We start from the raw sequence: 13,092 nt of genomic DNA, 5'->3' as shown, positions 1-13,092 counted from the left end.
TTTTTTTCCCTCTGAAGTAAGGCTTCTCTAAGTAACTCAGGCTGGCCTACAACTTGCTCTGTAGCCCATGCTACCTTGAATTCACGACAGTTGTATCCACCTCCCACACGCTAGGATTACAGGTGTGTAGCACCGTGTCCCACCCCCAATACCTTCCAATGCACTAGAACTGGAGCATACATACACCTTGGTTTTTGCTGGGCTGGGGACCGAGCGCAGGGCCTTGCACATGCTAGGTAAGCACTCTACCGCAGAGCCTCCTACCCCAGGCCTACTTTGCCTTCTGTGGGCTGTAACAACAGCATTCCGCAAGTTCTTGGGTTTCATACCCAGGCTCCTTTCACCAGAAAGACCACATGAAACACTGTTAAATAAGATCCCTACTCTACAAGGAAAAGGATTGTTTGTTTTCTCTTGCTTTACTAGTTAGTATTTATATATTTTTAATTTTTTCTTTTAGCCCCCCCACAGTCTTTACAATTTTTTAAGAGATAAAATAATTTAATTTAAAAATATTTTAAAACCTCATATATGTGTACTGCATTTACAAAAGGCTATCTTCAGGTACTCATTCACAGCAGAGGTGTATCTATGTGGATACATCATACCCCTGGCATCCTATATTAGGACCTGACCCCATGAAGATTTAGCCATTTCACACTTTCACTACCTGGTGAACATGAACGAAAAGCCAGTGGGCCTCCCCTTTAACTGAGGCTGTCTGGGGCATCCAGATCCAAAGTTGGCTTCCTTCCTGTAGGCAGAACTCACCCTTCTGTGAAGAACTCTGGCAAAGGCCAGGTCCGATGGGCATCATCCATGGGCGGCCAGTTGCCCCGGGGATTGCCCGGCCGGCGGCCATGCTGGGCTTGCCGCTTCTGCTGCATTGCCTGGCTCACTCCGGCCACGTAGCGTGCAAACTCGGGGTCTGAGCCCACTGTGTAGAGACAGAAAAAATCGGGGTTTAAGGCCAAACTGACCTCTTCCTTTCTTCCCCTCCGAGGACGAGCTGTTGTACACACAGAACATACAGTAAAGCTGGCTGCAGGCTATGGCTACTCCCTGCACAAGATGGAGCTTAGAGCACACAGGTCTGAGGCTGGGGTTGGCGAGTGGGGGGCTGTCAGCAGGGGCTAAGCGAGACTGGATGTGAAGAGAGGACAAAGGACGAAGCTCTGAACTGTCCACAGCTTCTTTTGGTTTTGCTTCTTGAGAAAAGATCTTGCTCTGTGCCCACAAAGCACAGACTAGGCTGGCACTCCCAGTGAACCCCTGACTCAGTCTCCCAAAGCTAACTGGTTTTTGTTTTTTTGTTTTTTGGTTTTTCAAGGCACGGTTTCTCTGTGTAACAGTTCTGGCTCTCCTGGCACTTGCTCTGTAGACCAGGCTGGCCTTGAACTCACAGAGAGATCCACCTGCCTCTGCCTCCTGGGTATTGGGATTAAAGGTGTGCGCCACTAAGTCCTGCTCCAAAGCTAAATTTTTTTTAACACAAATAGGAATTCATTAAAAAATTTCAGGGGCTGGAAAGATGGCTGAGCAAGTAAGAGTACTTGTTGCTCTTGCAGAAGGCCTTGGTTCAATTCCCAACACCCACATGATGGCTCACAACCATCCATAATTCCCAGATGCTCATGTGTACATTCATATACATAAAAAATCTACACCGGCCATGGTGGCGCACGCCTTTAATCCCAGCAATCAGAAGGCAGAAGTAGGTGGATCTTTGTGAGTTCAAGGCCAGCCTGGTCTACAGAGTGAGTTTCAAACCAGCCAAGGCTACATATTGAGACCCTTCTTAAAACAAAACAAAAAATAAATCTAAAATTTACTTTTCAAAAGTTTGTGTGAGTATGAGACTGGAGCCATAGCTCATGGTTAAGAACATCTGTTGCTTTTGTAGAGGACCTGGATTCGCTTCCAGGCCCCCCCATGTAGGTGGCTCATAGCCATCTATAACTCTAGCTCCAGGGACCTGAAGCCCTCTTCTGACTTCCTCAGGCACCAGGCATGCACACGGTGCACATCCATATATATAGGCAAACCATTCATACACATAAAAACTGGAAAATGTTTTAGTGCGCGCGCGCCCTTGTGGGTGTCTGGAAGCTAGCCAATGGCAATGTATCCTCAGGAGCTAGAGTTACAGAGGTGTAGAACTGCCAGACATGAATTCTGGAAACTAAACTCAGGTCTTCTGGAAGAGCAAAAGATGCTCATTAACAGCTGAGCCATCTCTATGAAGTGACTTAAAATTTCCAATGTCTTACTACTGTGAATTTGCAGTATTTAACAACTTAAGAGAATCCCATGATTTTTGACCAACTACATCATGGAATTTAACAAAGCCACATAGTGGATTATTTTCTTGAGTACTGGGCAGCAGACTTGTCTGTTCAGTGTGACAAATTTCAGAATGCATTAAGATACAGGTGAACACTGCACAGGGCTGAACAGTGATGTGCAGGGCAGCAAACCAACCCAAACCCAAACCAGAACAGAGGCATTTGGAGACGTGCCAAGAAGAAGGTACTAGGTGGGGCCAGGGATGTGGTCCAAGGGTAGAGAGGGTCTGCCTAACATGCACGAGGACCTGGGCTGCCTCTCCAGAACAGGAGGAAAAAACAAAAACAACAACCCGAAAGATAGGAATACTAAATGAAATGTGAACCCACCTGCATACTGTGAACCTTCGGGTTGGCAGAGACTGTTAAGATGCCTGTTTGGGAGAAGGACAGGACCAGTGCGAGGGAGGGGACAAAAGAGGTAGCTGAGCAAAATGCTCAAGGACACACCTTTGAAAATGCATAATGAGCCAAGTGGATGTGGGGCATACCTTTAATCCTAGCACTTGGAAGGCAGAAGCAAGTGGTTCTCTGAGTTCAAGGCTAGCCTGGTCTACGACTGAGTTCTGGGACAGCCAGGGCCACACAGAGAAACCAGGTCCCGAAAAAGAAAATTAATAAAATTTGAAAAGGAAAAAAATTCTATTGATACTTTTATATCGAGGTGTCTAAGAAATGTTAGTGTGCCAGGCATGGTGGTGCAGGCCTTTAATCCCAGCACTCAGGAGACAGAGGCAGGCGGATCTCTGTGAGTTCGAGGCCAGCCTGGTCTATAAAGCGAGTTCTAGGACAGCCACCAAAGCTACACAGAGAAACCCTGTCTCAGAAAAAACAAAAACAAAAACAAAAGAAATGTTAGTGTTGGCCAGGCGGTGTTGGCAAATGCCTTTAATCCTAGCATTTGGGAGGCAGAGGCAGGCAGATCTCTGTGAGTTTAAGGCTAGCCTGGTCTACTACACAGAGAAATTCTGTCAAAGAAGAAAGAGAGAGAGAGAGAGAGAGAGAGAGAGAGAGAGAGAGAGAGAGAGAGAGAGAGAGAAGAAATGCTAGTATCTTCCATCAAATTTCATTTTTTTCTTTTCCTTTTTTTGATAGGTTCTCACTATAGCCCAGGATGGCCTCAACTCAGAGACCTGCCTCTGCCTCCCCAATGCTTGGATTAAAGGTGTGAGCCATCACACCTGCCTTAATTTTTCTTTTTAAAGTGTTGTATATTTGCTTCACCTGCATGTGTGTCTGTGCACATGCACACAGCACCCACTCAGACCAGAAGAGGAAGTGAACCCGGGTCCTCTGCAAGAGTAGCTGGTGCTTTTAACCACTAAGCCATCTTTCCAGCCCCAAGGTCCCAAATTGAAAACCTATCATGGCTACAGAGTAAATCTGAGGTCAACCTGGCAAATTAGTGAGACTCTGTTTCAAAATTTAAAAAATGAAAGACAGGCTGGGTATATGGCTCAGTGGTGGAGTTCTTGCTTACCGTGTGAGAAGCCCTGGGTTCAATCCCCACCCAGTACCAGAAAAAGTAAAAAATAAAACAAAAAAATAGGATTACAAAATTGGGGCTCTTGCCATGCAGTGGTGGTGAACCTTTAATCCCAGCACTCAGAGGCAGAGGCAAGTGATTTCAAGGTGATCTCTGTGAATTCGAGGCCAGCCTGGTCTATAGAGTGAGTTCCACAGCAGCCAAGGCTACATAGGGTCTTACCGTCTCAGCTACCTCCCTGGTCTGCTTCTCATTCTTGCTACATCTCCCTGCACTTGACAGCAGACAGACAGAAGGTCCTAAAGACAGCTAAGGGGCAGGGGCGGTGCTTACTAGTAGAACACACTAGTACACACATGTACTCTACCTTCATAAGGCTTGTAGCAGATAAGCCTCTCAGAATTCATCAGTGACTGTTGTATTTTTAAATGGGGTGAGCAGTGGGAAGGCCTCACTTACCTGCAGGATCAAAAGGCAAAATCTCTCCCAGCATTCCAAAGACTCCATCACTTTGGTCACGGTTTGGCCAGGTGTTATTCCTAGGTCCCTGTGGCTTCTGTCCCAAAACTTCTGACATCATATTGTCCATATAGCTGCTCACCAGGCCCAAGCTGTACAAGTCAGAGCTGAGATCAGATATGCCAGGCCACTGACCAAGAGGAGACAGACCCGCTGCCATGGGCGGTGCTGGCTGCTGAGATGAGCCATGTACCCATTTCCCAGGTGCCCGAGGCTGGGGTGGAGTCTGCTGTGATCCAATGGGCTGGAGCAGGTGTTGGTAGTACTGGACCTGGGGCTGTTGTTGCTTTGGAGACTGCTGCTGAGGTGCCAGACCTTGCTGGGGTGCCAGAGGCGTGTGTGCTCCAGCCTGGGGTGGCCGTAGTGGAGGGGCCATTGGCAGTGATGGCTGCTGTGCTGGAATGGCTCCTGCCTTCTGTTCAGTCACCATGGCAGTGGCAGTAGAATTACGCCTTGTCACTAGTGGGGACCCCTGATGGGACTGGCCCATGGTAAAGCCTGAGAGAAAATCTATCACTTCCTGCATTTCCTGATCAGTGGGTAAGTTCATGCCCTTCTCGTCCTTGCTGTCCTCCCCATGCAGGAAGTTCTCAGGACTCTCCAGGAGAAAACCATTGACCATGGGATTACTGGAATTCTGAGCCGACTGGGAAGGGTCTGTAGTCCTAGGGAAGTTACCAATGTTCAAAATGCTCTGTAACCGTGTATCAATATTGCCTGGCATCTTGGCCTTCTCCTCTGAACACCCAGCTGTGAAGACGGTTTTGGAATAGTGTGTGCTGCTGGAGCTGGTGCATGACACCTTCTTGGTGAACCGAGATGTTAATTTGGAGAAGGTCTTCTGCAGGCCTGAGGATTTGCTTCCATTTCCAGAGGGCAGGTCAGCCTGGTTCCCAAAATCACAGATGTCCCTTTGTAGCTGGATCTGTATACAGGGCAGAGCTTGTTCCCTATTTGAATAGGAGGAAAAGAAAAGAGGAAAAGAGGACATCCCAAGTTGGAGAACGAAAGCCTTTTTTGGTGTGGATTACTAACTAGCATGATGATGTTTTAAGCCTCAGCACTACAAAGTGAGCAAGTGAGCTACAGGGAGACGGAGGAAAGAAAGGGACAAGAACTTGCCTGACTTTGAGAAAAGGACCTTTCTGGTGGTGTCCTGGTTGATTTTTTTTTTTTTTTTTTTAAATCAACCTGACATAAGCTAGTTATCTGGGAATTGGAACCTCCATTGACAGGCAATGCTATAGGTAAGACTGGGCATTTTCTTTTCTTTCCTTGTTTTGTTTTTTGAGACAGGGTTTCTCTGTGTAACCTTGGCTGTCCTGGAACTCACTCTGTAGACCAGGGTGGCCTGGAACTCACAGAGATCTGCCTGCCTCTGCCTCCTGAGTGCTGGAATTAAAGGCATGGGACACCATTGCCTGGCATGGGCATTTTCTTTTCTTTTAAAAAGATTTAATTTATTATGTATACGGTGTACTGTCTGCATGTATGCCTGCATGCCACAAGAGGGCACCAGATCTCATTACAGATGGTTGTGAGGCACTATATGGTGCTGGGAATTGAACTCAGGACCTCTGGAAGAGCTGTCAGTGCTATTAACCTCTGAGCCATCTCTCCAGCCCCACCAAAGAATTTTCTTGATCAATGATTGATGAGGGAGGGCCCAGCCCACTATGGGCAGTGCCACCCCAGGCACGTGGTCCTGGATTGTATAAGAAAGCAGACTTTGCAAGCCAGTAAGCAGCATTTCTTCTCCGTCTCTGCTTACCTCCTGCCTCCAGGTTCCTGCCTTGGCTTCTCTAGATGAAGGAATGTATAATCTGTGAGCCAAATCAACCCTCTCCTCCCCTAGTTGCTTTTGGCCCTGGTCTTACCACAACAATAGCAGGTGAACTAGGGCGGGTGGTTACTGGGCTCATTTGCTTTACACATAAGAAAATGACTACCCAGTGTTTAACAGACGGCCACATATAATATGTGTCTGTGGCTGGAGTGAAACCCATGTGTAGCATACAAGAGCAGGGCCTGGCTAGTGTGGAGGCGCAACTGGCAGATTCAGCAGAAAAACAATGGACAAATGCAAACAGTAGGAGGTGAGGGTGGGGGTGGGAGGAAAGGTGTTAGGGTCACTATGTATTGATGCTGTTACTTCCAAGAATTTTTGAGTACTCTTTTTTTCTTTTTCCTTTTGGTTTTTCAAGACAGGGTCTTTCTGTGTAGCCCTGCCTGTCCTGGAACTCATTCTGTAGACCAGACTAGGCTGGCCTCAAACTCAGAGATCCTCCTGCCTCTGCCTCCTGAGTGCAAGTGCTGGGATTAAAGGCGTGTGTGACGATGCCTGACCTGAGTACTCTCTCTACTGCAGGAGAATACTGTAGATAAATAGGACATGAGGCAGGGGAAAAGGCTGATGGCTGCCATGACCCTTGACGTTTCACTGAACTCATCATGTGTTAAGAGGAGAAAGCTGGGTCACAGGAAGATGATTTCAAAAATTCAAGGCCAATTTGGACTACATAGTAAATCTGAGGCCAGCCTGAGGTCCAAATGGAGTGTCAAGAGAGGAAGGGAAAAGAGATGAGAGAATGGAAAGAACGGGGGTCGGCACAGGGCACACCAAGACCAAGTTCTCAGCACAGAGATTCATCTCCTTGGAGAGACAGACAGGGAGAGGGAAGAAAAGAGGCAGAGGAGAGGAGGAAGGGTATTTGCCCCTGAGGGACAAAGGACTGCCTCTGGATAGAGGAGACAGACCCACAGGCAAAGGACAGTTGTTACAGGGAACAGTGTTAGGATGAGTTGTTTGTTTAGATTGGGCATGTAAATTAGGGTAGCCCAACGGGACAGACGCATTTTTTGGTTTTGTTTTTGGTTTGTGGTTTTTCAAGACAGGGTTTCTCCTTGGCTGTCCTGGAACTCTTTTGTAAACCAGGCTGGGCTTGAACTGGGAGATCCCCTGCCTTTGCCTCCCGAGTGCTGGGATTAAAGGTGGGTGCCCCCACCGTCTGGCCAAAAGGGGACTTTTTATTGCTGGACTTCAAAACTTTGGTAGCTGGACCTTGGTGATCAGTCTTAGGAATAAGTCTGGCATACGAAAGTGTCCAAAGGGACTAGACCGTGGTGGCTAGCTTTAGGGATGTAATCTAAAGTTACAAGGGAGAGGGAAGCGGGAGGGCAAGGCCTGCCAGCGCCGCCATGTCTGCTGTGTTCGGCTGCTCCCCCCTTCAGGCACGGCTGTACGTTTAAGGTATCCACCAGCACGAACATGAACAACTCAGAGTGGATCTTCTAACTTTCTGACTCCTTCCAAGTACAAATAAACTTCATGAAGGATACAAGTACATTTTCTAAACGTTTCTCTGCTTTTGTTTATGAGGATGGCAACTGGGTCAAAAGTTCTCTCCATGACCTTCCTTTCTGATTAAAAGAATGAAATGTTAACAGATTAAGAAATATGGGTAATGGAGAAAGAATAAAGCTTTGCTCTTTTCTTGCATCTTTTCTACATGCTTGACCCATCTTGAAATAAAGTTACCAGAAAGTGCCCTTTCTTGTTTTTTTTGGAGGGTGGGATGAGTGGGTGGGATGAGTGGGTAGGAATAGCGTTTGTCTGTGTAACAGCTCTGGCTGTCCTCGAACTCACAGAGATCCCCTTGCCTCTGCTTCCTGAGTGCTGGGTTTAAAACATGTGCCACTACTGCCTGGCTTTCCTTTTTTGTTGTTGTTTTGTGTTTCAAGACAGGGTTTCTCTATGTGTAGCCTTGACTGTCCTGGAACTCACTCCAGAGACCAGGCTGGCCTCGAACTCACAGAGATCTCCCTGCCTCACCTCGGTCTTTAATCCTCTGGGATTAAAGGTGAGTGGCACCACTGCCCGGCTCAGCTTTCTTTCTTATTCACTTACCACATACTCTGTGGTACAAGCACACATGGATTGCTCCTGGCTGTGGATCTAAAATGCAAAACACATGTACAGCTACTTCAAGTGAGTGGAGGGACACCAACCTTCCCACTCTCCAGCGGTTTAGGTCCAACACGGCTGTGTACAGCACATCCACCAGACCCAGGGTCTTCTCAGGATCCAGGCTTCTCTGCAGCAGGGACATCGTTGCAGGGTCTTCCTTCAGGCACCTAGGTACAAACCAGGTCACATTAGTCTTCTCTGTAAAGGTGTTCAGAGAAAGCATTATAGAAAAGACTACAACTTACATAATTTTAGCATTAAAAAAAAAAAAAAAAAGAGGGATGGAGAGATGGCTCAGTGGTTAAGAGCACTGACTGCTCTTCCAAAGGTCATGAGTTCAATTCCCAGCAACCACATGGTGGCTCATAACCACCTGTAATGAGATCTGGTGCCCTCCTCTGGCCTAGAGGACACATGCAGGCAGAATGCTGTATATATAATAAATAAATCTTTAAAAAAAAAAAAAAAAAAAAAAAAACAGGTGTGGTAGTGCACGCCTTTTAATCTCAGAAGACGGATGGCTGTGAGTTTAAGGCCAGCCTGGTATACATAGGATCTTCTAGGACAGCCAAGGCAACAAAGAGAAACTCCCCCTCCCCCCAAAAAAACCCCCATCCAACCTAGGGAGTACAGAAACAGTAAGTCTGACACTAGAACTCCTGTGCAAAAGGAGAGAAAACACTGGCACCACGGGTCTCTCAATGGGAGCATGCTCTAGTAGAGAGCACACTCAGACAAAGTACAACACAAGCAGAGCAGCGTGGCTGTAGAAGAGCATATTTAAAGTGAGCTAAACTTTCCATTGTAGGAGGAAAACACTGTAAGGTACAATGTTCTTCAAAGCATATAGTACACGTTTAACTAAAGAAAATCTCAGCTGAATTTGATTCACTTAACTCTCAGAATGTGAACATTAGCCTGAAACTAGGTATCTTTTTGTTGTTGTTGTTGTTATTTTTGGGTTTTTTTCAAGACAGGGTTTCTCTGTAGCTTTGGAGCCTGTCCTGGAACTCACTTTGTAGACCAGGTTGGCCTTGAACTCACAGAGATCCGCCTGTCTCTGCCTCCCGAGTGCTGGGATTAAAGGCATGCACCACCACCACCACCACCACCACCACCACCACCACCACCACCACCACCACCACCACCACCACCACCGCCTGGCTCAAAACTAGGTGTCATCTAACAAACCTCTCACAAAACCTATTTCCTGCTTCATAAAATTTCTTGAATGACACTGAAGGTAGACGTGTGCTCTCAACAGCAGCCAACCATCTGCACGTTTGGGCTCTGCCTCCAGTTCCGACACTAACCTTCTAAACTCTGGTCATTTCCAGAGTAACAAGGATGCTAGAAGTGGCATTTGTTCTAGCTTGGTCCCTGACCCAGAGCTTTATCTATTTTATTTTATTATTAGTTTTGTTTTGAGACAGGGTTTCTCTGTGTATCCCTGGCAACCTGAAACTTGCTCTGTAGACCATGCTGGCCTTGAACTCAGAGATCCACCTACCCCTGCCTCCTGAGTGCTGGGATTAAAGGCGTGCGCCACCACTGCCGGTGACGCAGAGCTTTTAAATCACTTGGGATTTCCAAGGTGATATGAGTGTTTTGGCAATGGAATAAAGGGGAGCACAGATGCTGGACACATATCTGTGACTGAGCTATAACCCTAGCTCCAAACTGCCTTTCATTCTACTGAGATTACGGGTTGATAACTCCTGGGTAGCAGCAGATTGGGGGATGATCACTTAGAAAGACCAGACCACTACTAGAAGCTCGGGAAGACCTTCAATACCATTTTGCTAACCTCTGGAGGCAGAGGGAGGAGCCCCAGAGAAAGTTATAATCAACCACACCTACATGATAAAAAGCACTAAGGTGCTAGTAGGGGATATGCTTGGAGAGGATGGGGCTTCATGCCCTTCCCAATAGCTTTCCCATGGCCCCCTCCATTTGGCTGTTGACCTGTCTCTGCTGAAGTATCCTTTATAATTAGCCCATACTTGTATGTTCCTGAGTTCTAGTAGTCACTACAACAAATTACCAAACTTGAGGAAGAGCTTATGGGAACTCCCAGTTACAGGAGATTGGTTAGAAAGGACAATAACATCCTGGGCTTGGGTATGAAGTGGGAAGCAGACTTGTGGGACTGAGCCATTAACCTTTGTGTTAACTTTGGGTGGTTTGCATCAAATTCAAGTATAGGGTACCACTGTCTACAGAAAAATCACAAGAACTGATTGGTGTGGGAAGTCCAGTGTTTGCTAAGTGTTGTGTGAATATGGGACTCTGTCTATAGGCCTCCATGGATTTCTCTGTCTAGTCTGTCTATCAGGAAAAGGCTAATGTGGTTAGTTTTTATGGTTTTTTTTTAATTATTTTATGTGTATGAGTGTTGCCTACATTTCTATGTACCATGTGCATGCCTGGTGTCCATGGAGCTTAGGGAGGATATTGGAACTCCTGGAATTAGAGTTATAGATGGTTATGAACCACTATGTGGGTGCTGGGAACAGAATCCTCTGGAAGAACAGGCGGTGCTTTTAACTGCTGAGCTACCACTCCAGCCTCCCCCTCCCCCAACCTCCATTTTAAACTTTATAATAAGAGTCTTGCTATGTGGGTGCTGGAGAGATGGCTCAACAGTTAAGAGTTCTTGCTGTCCTTTCAGAGGACCCGGGTTCGATTCCCAGCACCCACATGGCAGCTCACAACTGTAACTCCAGTTCCAGGGGATCCAACACCTTAAGACAGACATACATTCAATGCACATAAAATAAATGAATTATTATTTTTAAAAAGAGTCTTGCTATGTAACACAGACCATCTTCAAATTTATACTCTTTCTACTTCAGCCTTCCAAGTGCTAGGATAAGAAGTGTGGGCTACAACACCTGGCTTAAGATAGCTTCTTAGTAAACTCAGACACAGCCCAAGCTAAGGCTCTTTATCTATCTCCAAATTACTCTCCCTCTCACTACGGCCTCAAGGGCGGCTGTCACCTTGCCCCTGAGGTCTCCCCCTGTTCTGACTAGGTTTGCCACACCTGAGGGCCTTTGCTCGGCTGTTGCCTTTGCCTGGACAGTTCTCAGAACAGCCACTGTCCAGTACAGTCTCTCTACAACAAGCCTCTTCTGACTCGGAGAGCTTCCTGTTGGAGAAACAGGCGTCCTGCCAGCTCCTGGGCATTTTGCAGCCCTGAAAAGAGACAGCAGTCCTCCCAGCATGACTTGGCTAGGGAAGAAACTTAAGTATGAGGATAGAAGTGGCCAACAAAGGAAGCCTGACACTGGACTCCTAGGAGAGCTTGTTTATCCAAACAGACCAAGATTTGGACACCCAATTCTCTGGTCTGCAACAACTGACTACCAGGACACACCACCTGCTACAGGTCCCTCCGCCCACTTCTGATTGAGTCTGGGCTTGGCACTGTGGTTTTACCAACTAAGAGATCATTTGTTGCTCAAAAAAAAACAAACAAAAACAAACAAAAACAAACACACACACTATAATTCCTAGTAATTAATTTTTCTGAGAAATTAACAAAGTTAATTTTTAACTTTGTTATTATTACATATATATAACAAATATATTATATATTTATTATATATAACAAATATATATTATAATATGTAATAATAAAAATTATTAACAAAGTTAATAAGTTTTAGTTATACATTATACAGTCTTGTTATAAGTTATACAGCCTTGAAAGCTGACCAATAAAACACCTTTAAGACTGCCTAGGGTTTCCCCCAAGATAGGGTTTCTCTGTGTGCCCTGACTGTCCTGGAACTAACTCTAGACCAGGCTGGCCTAAAACTCAGAGATTTGCCAGCTTCTGCCTCCTGAGTGCTGGGGTTAAAGGTGTGCTTCATCATGACTGGCTTTAGAGTAAATTTTAAATTTACATTACTTATTTTGTGTATGTAGGTGTAGGGCAACTTTCAGGAGCTGGCTCTTCCCTTCTTCCATTGAGTCCTAGGGACTGAATGAGGCTGTCAGGATTAAGGTTATACAATTTTATTATTACGTTTTATTTATTTATTATGTGTATGTGTATGAATACACGAGTACAAAGAGGCATGTGAGGACAATTTGTAGGAGCTGGTTTTCCCCTTCCACCATGTGGATCCCATACACTCAGGTTATCAGGCTTGCTGGCAAGAGCATGTTGAGCCATCTCATAGGCCTCACTGTTTCTTCTGTTAGAAGCTCATGTAGCCCAGGCAGGCCTTAAACTTGCTATACAACTGCCTTGAATTCCTGATCCTCCTACCTCTGATTCCTAAGTACTCAGATTAACTTTTAAAATCAACTTTCATACAAAATAATGTATTTCTTGTAAGGTTTATTTTATTTATTTATTATTATTACTTGTGATAAGATCTCATTACATAATCCTGGCTGACCTGAACTTGCTATGTAGACCAGGCTGACCTCAAATTCACAGTGTCCTCCTGTGCCTACTTCCTGAGTGCTAAGATTAAAGGTGTGAACTGCTACGCCTGGCATTATTATTTTTAATTATGAATATGTGTGTGAGTCTGTGCAGGTGACTGCCAGTTTCTAAGGAGGTCAAAGGCATTAAATCCTCTGGAACTAGAATTATAAATGGCTGTGAGCTACTCAATGTGGATGCTGGGAACTGAACTCAGGTTTTCTGCAGTAAGTGGTTTTAATAGCTGAGCCATTTTGCCAGCCATGTTTCATTAAAAAAAAAAAAAAGTTTTCTATTTTTTACCAGTGTGTATGTGTTCGTGTGTTCACGTGGA

At 45.8% G+C, this 13,092-nt stretch overlaps 1 protein-coding gene across 4 annotated transcripts in view; it reads right to left on the bottom strand.

Moving 5' to 3' along the window:
• The window catches only part of Garre1 (granule associated Rac and RHOG effector 1), an 81,236-nt gene that overhangs the window by 4,290 nt on the left and 63,854 nt on the right, over positions 1–13,092 (bottom strand). For 3 of the 4 annotated variants that reach the window (XM_076577783.1, XM_076577784.1, XM_006984997.4), the window contains exons 10-12: positions 8,359–8,484; positions 4,291–5,300; positions 772–937 (exon numbers count right to left, since the gene is read on the bottom strand). In XM_076577783.1, the coding sequence (XP_076433898.1) occupies positions 772–937; positions 4,291–5,300; positions 8,359–8,484 (1,302 nt within the window). Of the gene's footprint in view, positions 1–184; positions 338–771; positions 938–4,290; positions 5,301–8,358; positions 8,485–13,092 lie in introns of all 4 variants that reach the window. The other variant, XM_076577780.1, reaches the window with a different exon arrangement.

Source organism: Peromyscus maniculatus, chromosome 1 (genome assembly GCF_049852395.1).
Source record: "Peromyscus maniculatus bairdii isolate BWxNUB_F1_BW_parent chromosome 1, HU_Pman_BW_mat_3.1, whole genome shotgun sequence".
Taxonomy (NCBI): Eukaryota; Metazoa; Chordata; class Mammalia; order Rodentia; family Cricetidae; genus Peromyscus; species Peromyscus maniculatus.
This window is presented reverse-complemented; position numbering and strand designations above follow the sequence as displayed.